This window comes from Triturus cristatus, chromosome 4_1 (assembly GCF_964204655.1).
Source record: "Triturus cristatus chromosome 4_1, aTriCri1.1, whole genome shotgun sequence".
NCBI classification, from domain to species: domain Eukaryota; kingdom Metazoa; phylum Chordata; class Amphibia; order Caudata; family Salamandridae; genus Triturus; species Triturus cristatus.
Window position 1 is genome coordinate 246,026,692 of NC_140585.1, and position 17,805 is coordinate 246,044,496.

A 17,805-nucleotide genomic window follows, 5' to 3' on the forward strand; every position below is an offset into this window, starting at 1 on the left:
AAACGTTTTTTCTCATTGCGATCACCTCGGCAAGGAGGGTAAGTGAGCTTCAAGCTCTGAGTTCAAAACCCACGTTCTTGACCATTCATGCTGAAAGAATGGTACTCAGGACCAGGGCTGCTTTTCTGCCTAAGGTGGTAACTCCTTTCCATCTGGGGCAGTCCATTACCCTCCCTACCGTCTATCCTCCACCTCACCCTTCAAAGGAGGAGGGGAGGGCTCATTCTACTAGGGCAAAAGTCTTCTACGTCAGCCTTGTCTAGAGCTGTTCCTGTGGAGGACATTTGTAGAGCGGCAACTTGGGCCTCCCTCCACACTTTCGCGAAGCATTACTGCTTGGACTCCGAGGTGAGGAGGGATGGACACTTTGCTCGTTCCATCCTTCAGGACTTTCTGGTATAGAAGGGGGGACACCCTCCTCCGGGAGTGGGACTGCTGTGGGAATCTTTTCACAAGGTGAGGAATACATTGGCAGATGTATCCATCAGAAGAACAAGTTACTTACCTTCGGTAACGCTTTTTCTGGTGGATACAGTATCTGCCTGTGGATTTCTCACTGACCCACCCGCCTCCCCGTTGTCCACCCTTGTATACCTACATTGCTAATGATGGTGTCTCAAAATGTATTTGTTACTGTTAAAGGCAGTGTGTTATTTCTTTTGCCTTCCTATTTATTCTCCAGTCCACACTGTGTATGTTGCTTTGTATATTATGTACCGTGTATACTGTGTATATATTGCTGTCAGTCCGTCCGTGTGCCTTGAAGGCAAGGAATAAAGGGCAGAACTGACGTCATCACGCCGACGAGGTCTTCTTATGGATCCGGTGATGTCAGCGGAGTCGCGAGCGGAACCGTGTCTCTGTGATGTCGTCTTCGACCTTATCGGCGTGGACTGCTACAAAAGTTTCCGAATGTTACTGGCACAGGGGATATTCACAAGGTGAGGAATCCACAGGCAGATACAGAAAAAGCGTTACCGAAGGTAAGTAACTTGTTCGTTTGGACAGGAAATATTGACTAGTTGCTACATACAAATGAAGAGAAACTCGCAATAGATGAATTTGTATCAGTATACGTTCAAGGATTAAATAATTACTGCTCTCAAATAATGTTTACTGCTGTAAAAGAGAGAGATGGACCACTGGGTGTGAATGTTAAAGGAGCAGGAAAGACTCCCATTGAAAGCAGTTCCCAGTTTCACAAAAGGTCCAGGAATCCTGATCCCGGATGGTACTGCCCAAATATAGTTTAAGGAGATTAACTTGAGGCACTGGACCTTTCCAGCCTCGTTTACCTAGCAATACAGAATATTTTGGAGCAGATACTCCTCCTTGATTAGCTTGTGTTTTGGTAGTAAAGAAAAAATGCTATTTCCTTTTTTGTGAAAAGCTATTTATTTATTCTATTTATGTTCTTTTCTTGATCAAACATATAGGTTACATCCTTTCCAGAATATTATTTGGGTTACATTGTTGATACTGCAACAGCCAACACGTGTTTTGTCCCAAGTGGCCAATAAGACCAGGGCTTTCTCAAGGCTTCTTAGTATATCGGTAAATCTGGGTTATTTCATTTAAACATATTAAGTGATGTGTCAGTCCTCAGACAAACATGATGATGTAAATATTTCTATTTTATTTAGCAGTGGCAGTCCCGGTTCAATCCCGTATTCCAAACATCGTGTCGGTCAGTCCGACTGGAGTGCTAGCATTCAGCACTCCAGTGACCTATAGAAGTCCAAAGATGTGTAGTCCATAAACAAGGTGGGTTACAAGGGTTGACCCACCTTTGTAATGAACCTATCAGGGAATGATGAAATTCCTAAATGGCTTGAATATGCAGAAACATTGGTGGATGGACGTCAACGTTTCGGTCTCTTAAATAATAAATATGCAAGACCATTTGCAGGGTAATTTCAGCTTTTCCAAAACTTCCAAAATGAGCGGTTCTGCAACTAATGTCACAGACCCGTGCCTTGACTCTGATTGGAGGAACCTTTTCTGAAATATTGAATTTGAAATGTATCTCAAACAACTCAAGTAGGAGTTCTGCTAGCTTTAGAAAAGCTAAAATTACTCTGCAGCTTTTCAAATACAGATTTTGGGAACGGGTACGGTCAGACCGTCACGACGTTTGGAATACGGGATTGACCCGGGACTGCTACTGCTAAATAAAATAGAAATATTTACATCATCATGTTTGTCTGAAGACTGACAGGTCACTTAATATGTTTAAAACAATTAACCTAGATTACTGCTATACTAAGAAGCCTTGAGAAAGCCCTGTTCCTATTGAAAGCAGTGCCTGCATTGAAGTAATGTGATTTCTTTCTCTAGGTTTATCCTTTCCCACTTACATAATTCATTGGTGCTTTAATTGTTTTCGCAGTGATTTCCTACCCATTTTGTATGTGGTACAGTCTGAATGATCAAACCTTTACAGACTCTATATTTGCTGTTTCGCAGCCCCTCGCCCCATGCACCACGGCAAGGCACATTCCAATTGCTTGATTTTAGCAAAGTTACTCCCGTTTTCCCTCGTGTGATAGTCTTTTTTTTTTTCTTAACAGGATGCTCTCCATCGTTTATACTGCACTAAAACGTTCCTGTTTCTTGGCTGCCAAAGAATACTTCACGACCGCATCTTCCGGTCCCTACTTTTCAAGATGTCATCAAAAAAGCGCGATTTAGAACATTACATGGTGGTCCGCAAGACAGACGACGACTCATTTTTTAAGCTTCAAAAAGACTTGCTCCTTCTTGGTGTGAAGTTAACAACATATGGAGAAAGTTTTGAACGTTTCCCTCAGTACGTCAAAGACTTCTCGACTTTAATTTGTCAAGAGAGGATCCCAGGTAACATTTGTTATTTATTGTGTATGGTTTCATATTTGTAATGTACATTAGGAATCGTTTAAGGTTTCACAGGCAGACTGTTGCACTCAATGGATTCCTTAATTCTATTGAAGCTGGCTTAGCCAGCTACAAATAGTTTCTGAAGGAACCAGTTACCTTATTGATTATTGGAAATTGGACTACATTTGTTTAGCAGAAGAAATAATCAGAAATTATTCAGAGTAAATAAAAATGGCACACAAAATCAAGTCGTAAATAAAACCCATTCCAAGATACAAAAAACAATTGGAATGTTTTTTGGCACGCGCAGTTCAGCTGATTTCCAGAACCCCCATGTTCCAACAATGGGATTATAAACAGAAACTGTTTCCCAATCTTGACACATTGGAAATTGCACATCCGAGGTTTTTCACTCAGAATGTCTGCTCCTCAAAGCAGGTGGACATGCGTTTGAAAACTGCTCTCCAAATGTGGGATATCATATGGGAATCCCATGTGTGATTCCCATATATTTTTCACCATTTCCCAGGGACAATTTCTAAAAAGACTGGTATTCCCAATTCCCAAATGTACCAAAACCATTGGCTTTGGTATCTGATGAGGGTGTGGATTGTCAGTGCAGATTAACTGTATCATTTGCAATGGGGAACCAGCATGTTATTTTGTTTATTAAAAAAAGAGCATTGGATTTAGATCTGGAGCAAATGTGGGTAATTCTGTTTGCCTCATGTGTCCCATCTGAGACTGTTTTTGCTTTAGGCCAGCATCAGTACCATATGAGCTTTGTCAAAATGTTCATCCTTCCCCCTCTAAAAGAGACGCTACACTGCTGGCCTCACCAGGCTTCATATTCAAGACACCAGTCTGGAACGAGGAGGTGTTTAATATTAATAAGTGAAACATTATAAATCAACTATAGAGTTCTAGACAACTCAGATGAGTTACATTTCTGTAGGGTATATGGCCACGAAGTAATTTAATTTAGCCAGCATTATTTCTTATACAGAATTATATAATTTCACCATAAAATCATCTTCCTGGTGTGGTGGCTGCTATTTATTTCAACATCACTACGCTTTATGTAAACTGGCCAGAAAAGATAAAATCTGAAGACATTATCTTTTTATCTTCATGTTATTAAAGATTGAACTTATTGTGTCTTATCTGGCCAGTCTGAGGAATTATACCTTCTGAGCTGAACAGAAATGGAATTAGCACATCCAGACTGAACTGATGAATCATTTGCTTCAGTGCTTAATTAGTAAAGAACTAAGGGGCATATCAACAAGGGCTTTATCTCTCCCTTTTTTTGGCTTTAAAAGCCAAAAAAGCAGAGATAAAACTAGCACCCTATCAACAACAGGGTGCTAACATGCAAATTTGCATGTTAGCACCCTTTTACTCTACGCTTCCCCTTGCATCTCTAATGAGATGCAAAGGGGGCATTCCAGAGTAAAATCATAGGAGAAATGTCGCTAAGCGACATTTCTCCTATTATCAAGAATATCGCTAACCCTGTTAGAGACAAAAAAAGCAGCGCTAACCGCGGTTAACGCTGCTTTTCTACGTCTGGTATTTTTCTGACTTAGCCATGATATCCTATGGAAGGAGGATATCATGGCTAAGTTTGTCTGTCCCTATCAACAAGCTAACGTGAGATTATCTCTGGGTTTCCAGCGATAATCTCACGTTAGCCACTTAGCGTGAGGATTTTTATCGCTATTGAGATAAGCGTTGCTAATAGCACGCTATCTCAGCGATAAAAATCAACGCTAGCCGGCGATAATTATCCTAGCGCTAAGTGCGCTTAGCGATAATTATCGCCGGTTGTTGTTGATATGCCCCCACGTGCCAGACTGCATCTTGCACCAGGCATTGCCCCTGCCAGCATTGCCAGTCACAGTACCAACACTGCTACTAACCATCACACTCCTACACGCTCACACTATTGGGGACCCCAGAGCTATAAGAATGGCTTGGGCGACAGGTATTTGTCATTGTTAAAGAATGTTGAATTAATGCACTACTATTATTGTGCTCATTTCTAAATTAAACAAACAGCGCCACCATGTTGTAGATAGTGTTGACAATAAAATGACGGTGCCGAGCACCGGAAACCACCGGCTCAAATTAAGCACTGATTTGCTTCAGCTGAAGCATGGAAGCATAGCTCAACAGATGTGTGATAGGAGCTCACCTCTGCAACCTGAGTTTGAATAGATAGTGAAGATATTGGGTCGGGTGATTTTAGAGAGAATGCAGGCTTGGACGGATGAACAAAGTATTCTAAGTGATCTACAATACGGTTTTCGTCAAGGCTGAGGGACCATTGAGCAGGGATTAAATTTACATATTTTAATTAATAAATATACAAAAGCAAAGGGAGGAAGATTGTTTTTAACTTTTGTTGACCTAACGGCTGCATTTGATTGCGTCGTGCATGAAATGCAGTGGTCAATTTTAGGGGAGCAGGGGGTAGACCCTATTTTAATTTCCTTCCTAAGGCAACTTTACATGGGCGCAAGGGCAAGGGTGTGCTTTGGGCGGGATGGGGAATGTACAAAAAGTTTTAGAGGTAGGAGGGGTGTTAGGCAAGGCTGTGTCCTTGCCCCCTTCTTATTTATTATGTACATAAATAACCTAGAGACTACCCTTGTAGAGGAGTGCAGGGACTTACCATTAGTATCTAGTCGTTCTATCCATGCGCTCCTCTACGCTGACGATGTTGTTCTTATGTCACGTACGTCACTTGGCCTCCAAAGGGTAGTTACTTCTTTTAATAATTTCATGTCCAAACTTGGCCTTACTATTAATTGTTCAAAAACTTTTGTTATGAATTGTGGCACCGGTTTAAATAAAAAGTGTAATACTATTTACATTAATAACAAGGCCATAGAATGCACTAAAACATTTTCTTATCTAGGGTTTTTATTGGACCAAACAGGAAGCTGGACTAGTGCAGTCAAATCTAGAAGACTCCTGTTTAGTAAGTCATTGGCGGCATTGGCAAATTTTAGTAGCAAGCTGGGAAAACGCCCTCCGAAGGAATTACTCCATATATATAAGGCAAAATGCACTGCGATTGCCACTTATGGGGCAGGAATTTGGGGTTTCTCCAACGTTACTACATTGCAAACGACAGAAAATATGTTTCTTAAATTTCTTTTGTCTGTACCAGACAGTACGTCTAATTCTATTTGTCATGCCGAACTTGGCTTACCGTACTTGGAAGACACGATTAGGATTCAGCCTGTCCTCATGTGGCAGCCAAGGTCTGAACCACACATGAGTTGACTCTTAATCGCCACATACTGAAAGACGCCATGGGCCTTGACGGAGTAAAAAGTATAAGATGGCTAGAATATGTTAAACTATTCTTAAGTCAGATAAGCCATCAGGAATACTATTACGATCCCCGCACTTTATGTAATGTGTCTAGAAAGGACTTAAAGTCCAGTTGCATGAAATTTTTAACTGAAAAGAGAATACGGAGTGAAATGGACAAAACACAGTTCAATCCCACTATCTAACCCTGGCTTTTGAGCATATGCAGCCCTATATTTCAATGGTCAGTAGCGACTATGAAAGATTCTTGCTAACTAGATTCAGGTTAAACATCATATTTAGGTCTTTAAGTTTTCCAGAATTGAAAGACTGGTCAAGAATATTATGTAAATGCCCGTGCGATGATCTCTCTGTACAATCCTCCTTACACATTCTATTTTTCTGTAAATTTTACAATAATCCTAGGAAAAGATGGATTGTACCAGTGCTTAAAAAATTAAATTAGGTTTGAGACTATGGGCCCGATTCACAGAACTAACTTAAGACAAAATCCTAAACTTACTACCATTTTGGTATTCACAGAAGGCACTTACTCATTTTGGTATTCACAGAAGTTAGGATTCCTAACTTTAGGACTTCTAAATGCCTTCTGTGAATACCGAAAGTCTTAAAATTAGGATTTTTCTCAGTTTAGTAGTAGTATAGTTAGGACTCCTAACTTTAGAACTCCTAAATGCCTTCTGTGAATACCGAAAGTCTTAAAATTAGGATTTTTCTCAATTTAGTAGTAGTAAAGTTAGGACTCCTAACTTTAGGACTCCTAAATGCCTTCTGTGAATACCGAAAGCCTTAAAATTAGGATTTTTCTCAGTTTAGTAGTAGTAAAGTTAGGAGTCCTAACTTTAGGACTCCTAAACTGAGAAAAATTCTAATTTTAAGGCTTTCGGTATTCACAGAAGGCATTTAGGAGTCCTAAAGTTAGGACTCCTAACTTCTGTGAATATCGAAGTGAGTAAGTGTCTTCTGTGAATACCAAAATGAGTAAGTGCCTTCTGTGAATACGAAAATGGTAGTAAGTTTAGGATTTTGTCTTAAGTTAGTTCTGTGAATCGGGCCCTATGTCTCCCTGCATTACTAGCACTACAATTCTTGGATAGTGAATATACAATTGCTGCTATTACTGTTTTCTTAAAAAATGTTTTTAAACTGCAGAAATCAATTGTGTTTTGATATAACTGTGTTATAAATTGTGTTACTTGTCTTTCCTTCTTTTTAAATTGGATAAACTATGATATGTACTTTTATGGTATGCTTATAAAGTATCCGAATAAAGTATTTTGATGATGATGAATAGATTATTAGCTATATCAAGCAAGGGTATTCAAATAGACAGATACTAAAAGGGAGATAGGATGAGACCACAAAACACCTCAACTAGAACAGATTCCAGGCATGACAGGTAACCCTTGAGCACCCAAGATGGGTCAAAAGGAGGAAAATCTTGTTGGTTCCTGAGGGTTATCTGTCATAATCTGTCATGTTTATCTGCCATTTTTAGACTTTTTTATCATCACAGATTCTTTAGCTCCTTTCCCGTAGCGAGTGCTACCGACCAGGAGGGGAGGTCAGAGGCGGAGCAAGAGGGTGGCAGGAATAATAAGATTAATTACACTTACCTCTTTACCGCCGACTGCTACCTCTTCTTTCTCTGTCCTCAACTCTCCAGGTAGCACACAGCCTCCCAGAATCCCCTGACGAATCACAACGCTGCCCTAGCAGCATTGTGATTGGTCTGAGCGCCGTGGTTCGAAGCTCAGACAGGGGCTGGCAGGCTATGCATGTTCTCCACCCAGGCTGTAATACAGCCTCCATGGAGAACATGCAGACTGCGCATGAGGCGTTGGCCAGCCCGAGACGGCCAGACAAAGCGTCATGCGGACTTTAGGTGCTGCCATTACTCCTCCCCCTGTGACGAGGGGAGCCCTGCTCTGCCCGCCTGGCTTCAGCTGCACGCTGAATGCAAAAAACCAAATGATAATAACAAACGCTATTGTCATTTTATTTTTTGTATTCAGCGTGAACCTGAAACAGTGGGGCGATGCTCCTCCCGCTTAGCGGAGGAGCCAACACTGCTCCATTCTCTGGGTGTACCATGTTGAGGAGTATTACCAGAAGGTGCTTGAATCCCTATATCATTGAGAATTTCAGGTTTACATATTAGAGAGGGAGTTCAGAATGTAGGAAGAGCTCTTTCTACCTTGAGAAATCCTTGATATGTTGCGATTCACTGTACAGCGATTCTGAGATATTGAGAGTTTTCCTGTACCAGGTACTTGCCTGAGCAGGAAGTACAACACACTGTTGCAGAAATTGGAGTAGGCAGTGTGAGAATGATTTTGGGATTGGTTTATGCTTATCTACCGATGCAAAACTAGTTCAACCTAAGCAACCTTAGCTTCACCCAAAGCCCTAAACAGGCCTATGATAGAGAAGAAAAATGACATTCCTGCCAGCGGTTGTAACGAAGACAAACTGCTGCCTATTCAGTAATAGCCGGATGAGCTGGTGCACCCTCTGGCTGTCTTGAAGAACTGAGAGGGTCAGTTCCCTGAACAGGTTCATAGACTCATTTCGATCTTGGTCTACTGGCGACCGCCGCTTGCCTGATGGAATATTTTACTCCTGAAGAGATGGAATTGTTACAAGGCTAAGAATGTCATATGCCCGAAGAGTCCAGAAGATCCCGGTTAACTGCTGTGCTACTAAAAAGATTGTAAACTCTGGCACCAACTGTGGGGTGTCCTATGACTATTGAGTTCAAATCCAGAAGAAAGCAAAACCAGTAACTACTTGGACAGGCAAATGCACCTTGTAATCCTTTTGAGGAATCTATATTTGAAAGTAACAGAAGACCAGTAAACCCAGGAGCATCCTTTCAACTACGACCCAACCTCATTGGAATGGATAGCTGCATCACCTCTTCCCGCATGTAGTTTGTAAGCCTGCAAAAGGTGTTCTTTGAGGTTTTCCACAAAGCCAGTCCATCCTATGAAGTCCGATGCTGGATTAATGGTTAGACAGTTTCAGTGCTGCGCACATTTTTTAGTTGAAATGAAGAAACTTTGACCAGAACCAGCCACAGCCTTAGATTAATCTAGTGTTCTCCAAAGTCTTTTCTGGGAGGCCGTTTCAATGCCAGATTTAGATAAATGTAGTTATATTAAAAATCTGGCATAGATCCATCCCTCCAGGATCAATTTTAGAGAATCCTGGATTAATCCATGAGTACTCACGTTAAAGCCCTGCTGGTCCCCTGGTCAGGTTTGAAACTTGGCATTTAGCGGTTGTTCACCCGTAGCTCCCGCACGCTGCATAGGGCCTCCTGGATCCCTGCCTCCAGGCTGGACCACTTGGCATTTACTTGCTCCGGGATTTGTTCAGTAAGCATGATCGGCTTGCTTCAGTCTAAGTAGGTACCCTTTCAACCTTGCTTCTTGAGGTAGCTTGCTCCAGGTCGGAACAGTGGAGACCCCCGCTATATTTTTTTTCTCTTTTTCTCTTTTCAATTGATCTTTAATGTGACGCCGGAATGAGTTAGGCATTTGCTGCTGAAGTCCAATGTGATCTGCAGACCCCAAGTTTGAATCGTTTTGATGCCAACTCGGCCTTTTATTGTTTTGAAAGCTGATAAATTGGATATGTTCAAACTGGTTGATAGTATCACCTTTTATTTGCAACGTTTAGGCAGCATTGCAGTTTAAAGTGCATTATAATTAGCAGCTATTAATATTAACACGTTCTTATTTGTTATTAGACTGTAAAATATATTTTATGATTTTATGGTGTTCTTATCTTTTATAAATCCTGGTCCAATTTTTCTAGCGCGCGCATTCGAGACCTCTTGTATATACTTTAGTATATACTTATATGTGTATGTACTTTGTGGGCTCTAGAGATCAGCCCTGGGACTTGTCTCCTTCTGCTTAGGGACTTTTTTTTCTGTTCAACTGCCTCTATTTAACTGTCTTGATAGAAAACGACCAATAGAGGTCAGTAAAATACCTGAATTGCTTTCTGATGAGGGACTTTCTTTCTTAAATTTGTCTGGCAACTGCCTCTATTTAACTTTCTTGATAGAAAGCGACCAGCAGAGGTCAGTAAAATACCAGAATCACTTTAGGATTCTCTAGAATCCAGTCCATAGAAATTGTCTTCCACGAGCACCCGTAAACAATAATTGGGCTTTTTTACAAGCCCCTTGCGCCACCCGTACGTCGCTTTTCCCATGTTAAAAATGACGCAAAAGTGGCGCAAGGGGCTTGTAAATAAGCCCCAATATTTTTTTTAAATCTTGTATTTTCAGCGCTATGACCACCAAAGGCCTTGATTTTATATTAAAAACAGAGCTTTGGACTATACCATTTCCCGCTGGAAGGCAATATTTCTCTCCATGTATTCCCAGACCTGGTGTGTCACGTAGTTTTCTGCTTACTTTCCCTCCATGTTAAAGAACAGTAGATGTTTCAGCAACCAGACTAATGTGCTTCATAGCTAATTACATATAAGGTCCCAAAGGCGAGACCGATTGCATTTGCATTGCAAATGCTTGTTTTTTAAATAGTGTGCATTTTCTTATACTTGCCATTAGAGAAACACCTTGTCCGATTTTCCCAATTTTTGCTTTATGTTTCTTATTAAACTTTCCTCTTTTCACTTAAGTTAGATTTTAACCTTCAGCTTTTTTATTCCTTTAACTGTAGTGTTGTCTGGTTAATTTGGTACACACAACACCTCACACATTTATTTGCATGATACTAAGGTAAGTCATGGTTACCAGTAATAAAAATGATTAATCAATGTGAGTCGTTCTGTTCGCCAGCCTGAGTCACAGCTAACATTATGATTGAATCCTTTCTACCCCTACTCTGTAAATCAGATTCCCTGCAAAAGGCATACCACGTTTGTCTCGACCTCAGATAAATTAGTGTTCTTGGTAGAAGGTGACAATAACAACTGACAGCATTTCGAAGAAGAAAAAAAGGTTCTTGTAGAATATAAGAGAAAATGAGAACAGGTTTCATGGGCGATGAAAGATCAGAGGTGGTCTGACATAAGAGGAAGAGCAAAATTAACAAACAATGTTGAATAAACTGATTATCTGAGTGAGGTAAGAGTGAATTCTGTCATGTGAACACTTGTGTCTGAGGAATAACATTTTAAAGCTGATATAGTCTCAAATGGGAAGCAAATGTAGAGATTTTTAGACTTGTGTGGTCTAAACCCATAGTGTTGGAAATGTGAGTTATAATTATAACTGAGGAGATTGCATTACAGTAGTTATATTGTAGGTAATAATGAGGTTTTCCATAAAGGCCCTCACTATTCGGTCCCTTATAACCCACCCGGTAACTCCGACACCTGAAGTTACCAATAGAGGGCACCTTGCAAACTGTGGGGTGTGGAAGACTCCACCTCATTAAAGAGAAAAATTCTCCCACAAAAACAATTAATAGGAAACATGGTCTGCCAGCAAAGTTCACAGTCTTGCATCTTCAGAAAGTACAAAAGTTGTGAGCTTTATATAGCTTTTCCTGGAAATGGAAATTCTGGGTATGACCATGCAAATATGTTCTTGCATGCATGAATGTACATATTGTGCATTTCTTGTACTTCACGTTAGAATATTTCCAAGGTGGCAGACTTGATTCGGAGATTTTTTGGTGGAGCCTGAACCAGCGTACATGCGCTGCTCTGGCCATCTGCTGTAGTAGAGTATGGAAGAGAAGCCCCGCCCACTCTCCGCCCATATTTGTCATTGGCTTGTGTCTTTGTCCTTCGTAAATCCTGGCTTCTGATTCTGTAATTAGCTTTTCAGTCCCTCCTTCGTACAATCTTCTCTTCACTTGTAACCTCCCACGGTTACTGGACCCTTTACTTCGGTTCTTCTTACACAGTAGGTATTATTGCATCTGTAAGCATTACTTTCTTTAATTAGTTTTTCCTACTGCAGGCACGACACGCGCTGCTTATTGCAGGTTTTCGGTGAGCGGCTGCGTATTTACAATGCGGTGGCTCTCACAATACTTAAAGTTTAAGTTATTGGTGTTGCATTATTGCATTATTATTAGCAACACCAATAGCTCAAACTTTTAATATTTAACTAACACGCATGCGTATTTAGACATTGACACTTAATAAGGGCAGAGTCACCTGGTAGGGAAACTTGCACAATAGCGATGCCTCCATTGTCCTACGGGACGTGCAATTTCTTGGCAATGGCACATGCATCTGCGTGGTGAAGAATCCTCCTGATGTTGATGGCACAGGTTCAAAGCAGCTACTGCGTGTTTTCACGAGAAGCAATTTTAATTCTTTTTAAGGGGCTAAAAATGTAACCTATGTAACCGGCTGTGGAGCTGACGGGATTTGACGCACGATAGGGTTTCATTCGGTTTATTTAGATCATTGTGTTAGATTAATAAAGCTAGAGTGCCACTTAACCGAAAACACCATATTTACACTGTTTGAAAGCTTTTGTGCTTATGCCTTAGTGTAAAGTGGCAGAAAGAGCAGGGACCAGTCCTAATACGAGAAGTGCCAACAAGATGCTGATGGTAAAGCACTCCAGTACCTTTTGAGTTTGCGTCATATAAAGCTGCCAATTGTTAAATAAATAAAATAAGACATAGTAACTTGGAAAGGGAAAGAATGTGCAGGCAAGAGATAAAGTCAAGTGACAGGAAGGGGCATAAGGTAGGACCTTGATGAGGGATTCGGGCACCTTGCGGAAGGGCACATCGTGGAATGTGTGCAGAAGGCAAATTCCAGCCTGCCCTCCTGAGTACAGATGAGCTATTTATTTATTGAGGACCCGCGGCATCAATATCATTCTGAAATAACTCACATAATGGACCATACCAAAACGGGTATGCAAACAACATTGGACGCACTTAGCATCTACAACAACGAAAATGAATTAAGAACAAACGCAGGAAAAGCAAAGGTAGTAATATTCGGGAAGTATGCAAACAAATGTAAACAACAATGGAGAATGGGCAATTTGAAAATAGCAACAACAACCAAATATAACTATTTGGGGGTTTGGATTATGAGCAATGGGAAGTCCGCAGCACATACTGCATCCATTGAATCAAAAGCATAGGGCATTAACGTATGCCTTATGTAAATTGAATTCCAAACTAAGTAGCCCGACAACTGAACCCATCAGAAAGGTCATTAGAGCTAAGCTATTCCATTCTATTAGATATGGCCAATTAGTATTTCCTGCGGCGTTAATTAACACCATGGAACGTGCCAATTGCTGAGCATTCAAGCAGAATTTCCAGATCCCCGCCCATGCCTGCAACGTTTTGGTACAACTTGAATTCGAGCTCAACAAACAATGTTATGAACTTTGGGCATCGATTGTTCGGTATTATCGAGGGGCCTGTGCTGCACCATCGAACACAATGAAAGTAGTGCTGAAGGAAATTGTTTTGAAAGGCAATAATCCATGGGCAAATGGCCCTCTACCTACCTGCACTGAACTGCACCTTGATCTATCTAATTGGCAGGATTTTATTTACCAACCCGGAATTTTTGAAATCCATTTAAAAAAAACAAGTTAGACTATTATCTAAGGAAGACGACATGAAGGAACGAGTGTCTTCCAGCAGTTAACATCAGGTTGCTAGCTAGCTCCTTCCATGGTTAATTGAGACAGCCAGACCTTGACGCCGCCTTGAACAAGACAATTTTAAAGCAAATCTTGTTTCTAAAATATGGCATACGTACTTGTACAGATGCCATGAAACTTCTTTTTAATTTGGAGATTCCAATGGAACTGGCCAGATTAGTGAAATTTGCACATCAGGTGAAAGAACTTTTAAGTAAAGACTCGGTCACAGACTATCTTCAAACCAGCGTCTTAACCTTTTACTTGTTGTTCATGGTCTAGGGTGGTGACTATTAGAGTTGTTTAATGCAAGGATTATGTTTTAGACATGATTAATAGATTTGTTAATTGAAATGATGATGTTTTATCTAATATTGAAGAAAGTGTGTGCCCAGTTTCTTTAGTACCAATTTTAATTAATTGATACAATAAATAAATTCATTCATTCATTCACATAATGTCAATGATGGTATATATTTGAAATTCTCTAAAGAGCAAGCTTGAAATCACGCTAGGCAGTGGCATGTTCCACAGATGCCTGCTGATTACATTTCGGATCTGCATGATTCTTTTGAGAGGAGCTGCACTCCACAGGTCACCCAGGTCATATTTCTCTCCATCTGATTTAAATAACCACAAACAGGACGTTCAGTGTCCGGTTCACATCCCTTGCTTTGTCTTGACCCTCCTTGCCTTCTTGGTGATATGCAGAACCCCTCCCACCGAAGTGCAAACTCCATGGCTTTAATCTGCTATTCAGGATACCAGTGGACTAGATTGACGTCTGAAGCTATTGCCTTTGAAATGGAGAGTGGAGGGGTTGTACCATTGTCTGCATGAGGTTAAGTAACCAACTTTATGGTCCCTGGCAGCTGAGGCCTGCACCAATTTGGCACTAGGTATAGTGTGAGGGAGGGCTCTCTGTGAAGAAAGGGTTGATACTGGTGACAAAAGATGCTGAAACCACAAAATATTTTAATACAGCGGGCATTTTCTAGGACTGCCAAGCCCAGGAGTTTTGTTTATGAATCCTTCGGGACAATTCCCAGTTTTGCAGGTGATGACCATCATTCTTAAAGTGACCACACGCCAGGTCAGTAACTTAACATCAATGAAAAGAAAAGGCTGGAGACAGACACCATAATATAGACGAAGAACGACACCAATAACATGGGATAAACTGTGTCTATCGCTTCATTTTATTGGTGTTATCTATTCCTCACTCTTGTTTTGTCGTTATTTTAATTCTCTATCCTGTTCCAGTGTGTGCGGTGCCCGGGAAGCTAGGTGCAGACACCTGGAACTGCCGGGCTCCGCTTCATGTTCGTCCCTAGTCTTCTAGGAATGCCTACTGATGCTTACTTATCTATCTTTGGCCACGCCCCTCTGGTCCAGGCTCACCAGTCATTTAAAGCAGATGAGCAGTGGGCGCACTGCCAGTAAGCCAAAGCAAGGCCGCCTGCTGCTTTGTGCGACAGAGCCCCGGCCAGTGCCAGCCATGCGACTCCTTGGACATCAGGCAAGCCCGGACCGAGTATTCCACAGAAGCCTTACTAACTCTCAGGCCTCAACTGCAGAAACATGACACGTCTCCGGCCATCATAGATTCAGCGAACAATCCTAAGTGGTTTATCAAACTGGCTTGGCGTGCCTTGCAATGCAGTTTGGTCAGCGCCCATTTTCTGCTGAACCATGCAGAACAAATTAGACGGCTTACCTATCAACACAGGCTTAATATCATTTTTATATCTGAGGCATGGAGAGCCAGCGTAACTAGCCCTAACGTTTTTGAACACCTGCCCTTTGGGTTACAAATATTTTAATTTTACCCACTGCAGCTAACAGCCGGCTTTGTTAGCTAATATTACGAATCATTCCACTAGCATCTCTAACTGTGCCCTAGTCCCTATTAATCATGCATAGCTTTTAGGATCTTCCCTGAAGTCATCACATGAATTAGTAGCACAGGTGTACTTTGGTACCACCTGCCTTTGTATTTCCCTAATTTTGGGGAGTCTGTGGCCAGATGTTTATCACCTCTTCCAGTTAGCCATGCTCATTTGTTTGTTCTTGGGCACTTTCATCTTTGAGCAGATATCTCAGAAGATCCTGATACGCAATTGCTTGGAACCTCCCTCTCAGATATTGACCAAACAGAAATGGTTAAGGGGGCTTAGGCTGCAGGACATACCTTCGATTCAATATTTAGCACTGGTGGAGTATTAGCTTGCACGTTCCCAGTACTACAAGGTCGGAATGATCACTATTTCATACCTTTCCAGATTCTTTTGACCATTTCCCTTAGAATGTCCATTTCGCAGCTCTCTCGCGACAGATGCGTCCGCCCCGGGCAGTAGCCATCCCTAGACACGCTCAACATTAAAGAAGGTGCCTTCCCCTTCACTCTCTGCAGGCATGGATGCACATGCAATAAGTAGGTATCCACTGCAATAGATGCTGTCCTTCCCACAACTACCATGCAGGGCCGGCTTTAGAGATTGTGGCGCCCTGTGCGACAATCTTTGTTGGCGCCCCCCCCGCACCCCCCCAGCAAACATTTTTTGTGTTGAGTTGTATGGTTTCTCAACCGCATATTAAATATATACAGGATACATTTTATAATATATAAAATGTATGCTCAAATGTCATGTAAATTAAATAGGGATTAGATGGGGAACAGATATTACGACACCATCAGTCAATTATAGCTTATTTTATAGCCCAAAACAATATACATCTTGTTGATGTAATTATTAACATTTTCTTACTGTTAATTTTGTAAAAACAATTTGCAAATTTCAAGAAAATTGAACTTTACGGGCTTTCATTTTTGCAAATGCCAATATTGATGTGGATAAGTCCAGTTGTTGTGCAATATCATTTTCAATGGATAGGATTGCCAAAGATGATAGCCTTTCATCTTTCATTGTGGATCTTAAATATGTTTTAATTAACTTTAACTTAGAAAAACTTCTCTCTCCACTAGCTACTACCTCGGATTCCCTCACTGCCACCCTCCAACAGAGCCCCTCATCTTTAAGTAGCCCCTCTCTCATATGCATTTCATTTGTTGTATAGCGCTACTCATATCAGTGTAGTGTGTGTCAGTACTTTACACCACGCACACATTATACAGAGACAATGAATCATACAAGTATATAAATCAGTATACAGGGAATGCCACATAAACAAATGAGGATTACAAGGTGTATGAATCACATTTCATCCATGCTGGTGGGCCGGATATTTTAAGAGGGTTTGGTCTGGGGAAACACAACCTTAGGATTTAAAGAGTATTCCATGGGGTCGGTTCAGCTTTACTGATAAAAATGTATATCGGCCCAAACATACTCATTTTAGCAAAATTAGAATAATGAAAGACTGGGGAAGTTCTAAATATGTCACAAAAAAAGAAAGCAAAGTTCTAACTATACCATTCATGTTTGTATGCAGCTCTTTGATGACAGTTCATTGGTCACTGTCCTATGTTTGGATTGTAACTTCTGAACTGCAAGTAACAAAAGGATCTCTGTGACAAAGGCAGTAACCCACTGAGCTTCCACATAAAATACAGTTCATCTGCATTTAAAAACTACTAACAGACAAATGATTGCTCTCCAGCAGGATCATTAATCACCAGCGTTATCTGGGCATCTTTTATTGTCTTATTGTTGTCCTGCATCACACAAAAAGTATGTGCCCTGCTGGGCCTGCGCATATTTTAAAAAGAAAAACATATTAGTAACACATTCTTTTACCTACTCCGTTAGTCAAACTTTGTGTCACAGCCTGCTGTGATAAGCAGCTGCAGGAGTCAGGAAAGGTGAATATGAATAAACAAACTTATTTTCTCCTGCGCTGCATAGAAAAAGAAATATCCACGCAGCAGAACATTGTGGCCATTGCCGGGAATGTGGAGATGAAGGGGTGAAAAAATAAAGCCTCGTTAACATGAAAATGGTCTTTTAAAGACCTGTGAAGTACTTGGG

At 41.0% G+C, this 17,805-nt stretch overlaps 1 protein-coding gene across 1 annotated transcript in view; it reads left to right on the forward strand.

Annotated features, from left to right (window-relative positions):
* The window catches only part of LOC146854195 (protein FAM118A-like), a 413,277-nt gene that overhangs the window by 298,760 nt on the left and 96,712 nt on the right, over window positions 1-17,805 (forward strand). The window contains exon 6 of the mRNA XM_085651031.1: window positions 2,571-2,856. Within this exon, the coding sequence (XP_085507157.1) occupies window positions 2,571-2,856 (286 nt within the window). The remainder of the gene's footprint in view (window positions 1-2,570; window positions 2,857-17,805) is intronic.